This window comes from Juglans regia, chromosome 4 (assembly GCF_001411555.2).
Source record: "Juglans regia cultivar Chandler chromosome 4, Walnut 2.0, whole genome shotgun sequence".
Taxonomy (NCBI): Eukaryota; Viridiplantae; Streptophyta; class Magnoliopsida; order Fagales; family Juglandaceae; genus Juglans; species Juglans regia.
Genome location: NC_049904.1, coordinates 30,292,672 through 30,296,717, shown reverse-complemented (window position 1 = coordinate 30,296,717; position 4,046 = coordinate 30,292,672). Strand labels below are relative to the sequence as shown.

The window sequence follows — 4,046 nt, the reverse complement described above, 5'->3', positions numbered from 1 at the left end:
TCCCAACCGGTTCACACATTTTCTGCTTACTAGTAACTCGAGTCCTCGACCATATTTGTTAAACATCATGGTTGGCCTGTCCCTCGCTAGACTTCCGGTGGACAGCCACCGGGATTGGAGGTATAATAATAATAATAATAATAATCGTAAATTTATGCCGCCTATGCAGGCGGCGGTGAGTTTTTCCGATATGATTTTTGGGTTTTTGGAAGAAGGTGATCAAGGTTTGCCGGAAAGTGTTAGCAGTGAGGAAGGGTCTTCGGAGATGGAGAACGGTCTAGAGGTGGAGGAAGAGAGAGAGAATAATGGTAACAACTTGGAGGAGGATAAGAGTTTCTGGGAGAACCAGCACCAGAATTTGAAGGTAATTAGGATTTTTCTTATATGTTTCCATAGCACTCTGTAATCGTACGTTACAATTAATCCTCCAAAGCTAGAAATTAAAAGCTTCTTGGCAACCGTATGAAATGAATTATAACCTTAAGATCTTGAATGACGTCAAAGCTGATTTCTTAGCCAGTTATCCAATTTTTGCTTATTTTGGTAGATTTAGTTAACTATTTTGGGTCCATATATCTTACATGGATTACTGCTTTTTGCACGAATGCATGAGCGTGATCTCATCGATTTCTTTGTAATGATTTATGTCCGTGTCACAGTCTACCCTACACAGGAGCAACTCTCTGGAATCAAAGATTAGGAGTGCAACGAAAGAAGCACTGAAGGAAATACGGACTGCGAATACAGTCTGTGCTTGCGGCAGACCCTTGGCAACCGGCTGCCGGAAATGCCTGATGGTGGAAGTTTCCGGTCGTCTCCGAAGTGCTGGTTACAACAGTGCCATTTGCAAGTCTAAGTGGAGAAGCTCCCCAGATATTCCATCAGGTAAATAAACAAAGATTGTTTGAATACTTACACAACACAAAAGAAGTTCTATTGAGATCATGATCCTATATATATATGATTATTTTCAGATCCACTTTCCCATTTCTTTTTGTTTGTTTACAAATTATTATTGTTATTGTAATTCTTAATTTGTGGCTACTTTTGCCTGAAGTTATTATTATTCTATATGCTACAGGGGAGCACACCTTTTTGGATGTCATAGAAAACTCTAGTACTAGTTCAAAGAAAGGAGAGGTGAGGATTATAATTGAGTTGAATTTCCAGGCCGAGTTCGAGATGGCAAGAGCAAGCGAAGACTACAACCGGCTGGTCCAGCGGCTACCGGAAGTGTTTGTCGGAAAAGTCGAAAGACTGAGTAACATCATCAAAATTGTTTGCTCAGCTGCCAAGAAGTGCATGAAGGAAAAGAAAATGCACATGGGGCCATGGAGAAAGCACAAGTACATGCAAGCAAAATGGCTTGGTGCATGTGAAAGGAAAGCATCCACCCCACTCTTGTCAATGGATCTCTCTGTCCAGTTGCCAAAGCCAAGGGCTTCCATGCTGACGGTAGATTTGCTAGAGAAGTTGCCTAACGTGCATTGTTCAGCAGTTGAAGTTGTGTGATTGTAAGACAAGAGTACTCTTTTTTCTGGCTTATGATCCTAATATGGTCATGATGTTTCGACTACTTGGAGGTTTAGGATTATATTTGTACAGACAAAGGGATCTCTAAGTAATAGAATCAAATACTACGTTTTGGTTTCCAATACATGCTGAATTTCGGATTAACTAATATATTTTCTGTCAAGCACGTATTGCATTAACCCAAAACAATCGTGATTTCTGATAGAAAATAAAATATAACATAAGAGAAGAGGGAAAGAGATTTTGATGGTTACATTTTTGCTTTCTCAATTATTACTAAATACAAGGTATGCATCCCTATTTATAGAGAAAATACATTGAAATAAGATAAGGTAAATATTTGAACATTATGAAAATCAAATCAAATCAAAGTAATTTGGTAATTATAAAATTCAAATCAAGATAATATCAAATCAATAATGATTTGATATAATTTTCAACATCCTCTCAAATTCAAGATGGAAAATTTTGAAATCTTGAGTTTGAAATTTGAAAGTAGTCTTCATATAATTCACTAATTGATTGCCAATGAGATGATAGTGCTAGTGATAAAGTGGCTGAAAATTGAAACATCAAATTTATAGTTGTGGCCAACAATGGACTATATATGACCTTGGTCAACTATTGGACCAAAATCAAAAGGCCAAAATTGGATTTGGGGCTTCAAACAATGCTCACAAAATATCAAAATTCAATAAAAAATGCCTCACAACCAATAGAGATACTCTAAATGATGCAATGATTTGAGACGATACACAATTAATCGCGATGAAAATCTTGTGAGAGGTAAAGCTAGTGGAAGAATAAATATTCTATATGATTGAGCCTAGCGTTAGCCAAAGACTCTTATGCCATGATAGAAAATAAAATATAACATAAAAGAAGATGGAGAAGAGAGAAAGAGGGAAATAGACTTTGAGGGCTACATCTTTACTTTCTCAATTCATGTTATTAAATGCAAGGTATATATCCATTTTTTATAGGAAAATTACATTGAAATAAGATAAGATAAATATATGAAACATTATGAAAATCAAATTAAAGTGATTTGATAATTATGAAAATCAAATCAAAATAATATCAAATCGAATTATTGATTTGATATAATCTTTCGACAGTTTCTTTGTGGATAAGTGATTCCATATTGATATTCTTTGTGAATTATTGCTTTCTCAGGCTATCGGTATTCTATAAGTGCGATTCCATATCAGCAGTGATAAAACGATCTAAAACTCTTTTTTTAAAGGATCAAAAACTCTTTAGTTCTTCATAAAATATTGGTGTCTCGGTGAATTAATGCATATGTTCATGAGGAATGTATCTATATAGAAAAATACTATTTATGACCTTTATATTTGTTGTCATATCAGAAAATGATGAAATAAGATCAGATTCCACTCACAAATTATTTGCCTCTCGTGCTAGCAAGTAGCAAGCACAGAGGACTTAGTCTTCTCTGGATGATGCCTCTCCCCATGCTCTTTTCATTCGCTGTAAAAGCTAAACCAAACTTTACCGATTCAAATGAAGCATAGCGCAATGATCCCTTTTCATCTCTATCTCCTCTTCTCTATATTTCCCCAAACAAGACTTGCTGTAGCACCCAAATCAACTTCGTTAGGATGATCTCCGCATGTATAGCAGCCCAGCCAGCTCATAAGGAACACAGGACTACAGTGCCTCCGTCTCTTTTCTTTCCTTTCTGCTGTTTCCTCAAATAACTCTCGTTATAGCACTAACTACAACTTGAGGTTGCTCTGCACACACAACTTCAAAATATACCCAATGGTAATTTGCTTATGACTACTAAACGACTGGGATTCGGGTACTTTGAACCGTTGGGTATCATAAACGAATTGCAAGCATAGAAAGTTGGCAAGGTACGTATATTCAACTACGAGCTGCCGTTTATGAGCAGGATTGGCATTAGCATCTTATTTCATTTCCACTCCTAATTAATATATAAAGGTAAAGGTATCTTTAGAAGATAAAGAATCTGTAAGGAGAATTACAAGACAAGCATATTTATAATTGCAGTACAGTCAAAAACAAAGATAGTGAAAATGTACAGCCGACAAGCTGATTCTGAAAGAATCTTGACAATGGTACAAGCAGCTGTCATGTGCAAGTGCACAGGGCAAGTCTTTTCACTGATATGAGTTATCCACATTGATCAGTTACATAAATCAGAAATAAGGTGCAATAATATAACGTTTACAAAAGAACCTTTCTCACCTTCGCTGAAGCTAGTTCATGAGCAGCTCACAATTCATCAAAATAAATCTGGAAGTTGGCCTTTCCATCTTAGCAGCAGCAACTCCTGGAAACCTTAGATATTACAGGAAATTCTATAAAAATACATAGCAGAACATGTATCTTTTGTTCCTACCAAAAACTATGTTCAAAGTCGCAGTTCGCTTCCTCCCATGCATATAATCTTCACGCATCTTTACTTGTATGATTGAGGTTGCCGCTCACCTTGTAAGGCACATACTTACAAACTCACTATAGCT

General features: G+C 36.3%; 1 protein-coding gene across 1 annotated transcript; it reads left to right on the top strand.

Moving 5' to 3' along the window:
* Window positions 1-1,657, top strand: LOC109011509. The gene is made up of 3 exons (XM_018992752.2): window positions 1-364; window positions 660-885; window positions 1,082-1,657. The coding sequence occupies exons 1-3, from the start codon at window positions 68-70 to the stop codon at window positions 1,510-1,512; spliced, it is 954 nt and encodes a 317-aa protein (XP_018848297.1). The 5' UTR covers window positions 1-67; the 3' UTR covers window positions 1,513-1,657.
* Window positions 1,658-4,046: the final 2,389 nt, after the last annotated feature.

Coding starts and splice junctions, on each gene's coding strand:
- LOC109011509 (XM_018992752.2), top strand. CDS start 68: ATGGTTGGCCTGTCCCTCGCTAGACTTCCGGTGGACAGCCACCGGGAT. Junction 365..659: donor ACCAGCACCAGAATTTGAAG/GTAATTAGGATT, acceptor TCCGTGTCACAG/TCTACCCTACACAGGAGCAA. Junction 886..1,081: donor CTCCCCAGATATTCCATCAG/GTAAATAAACAA, acceptor TATATGCTACAG/GGGAGCACACCTTTTTGGAT.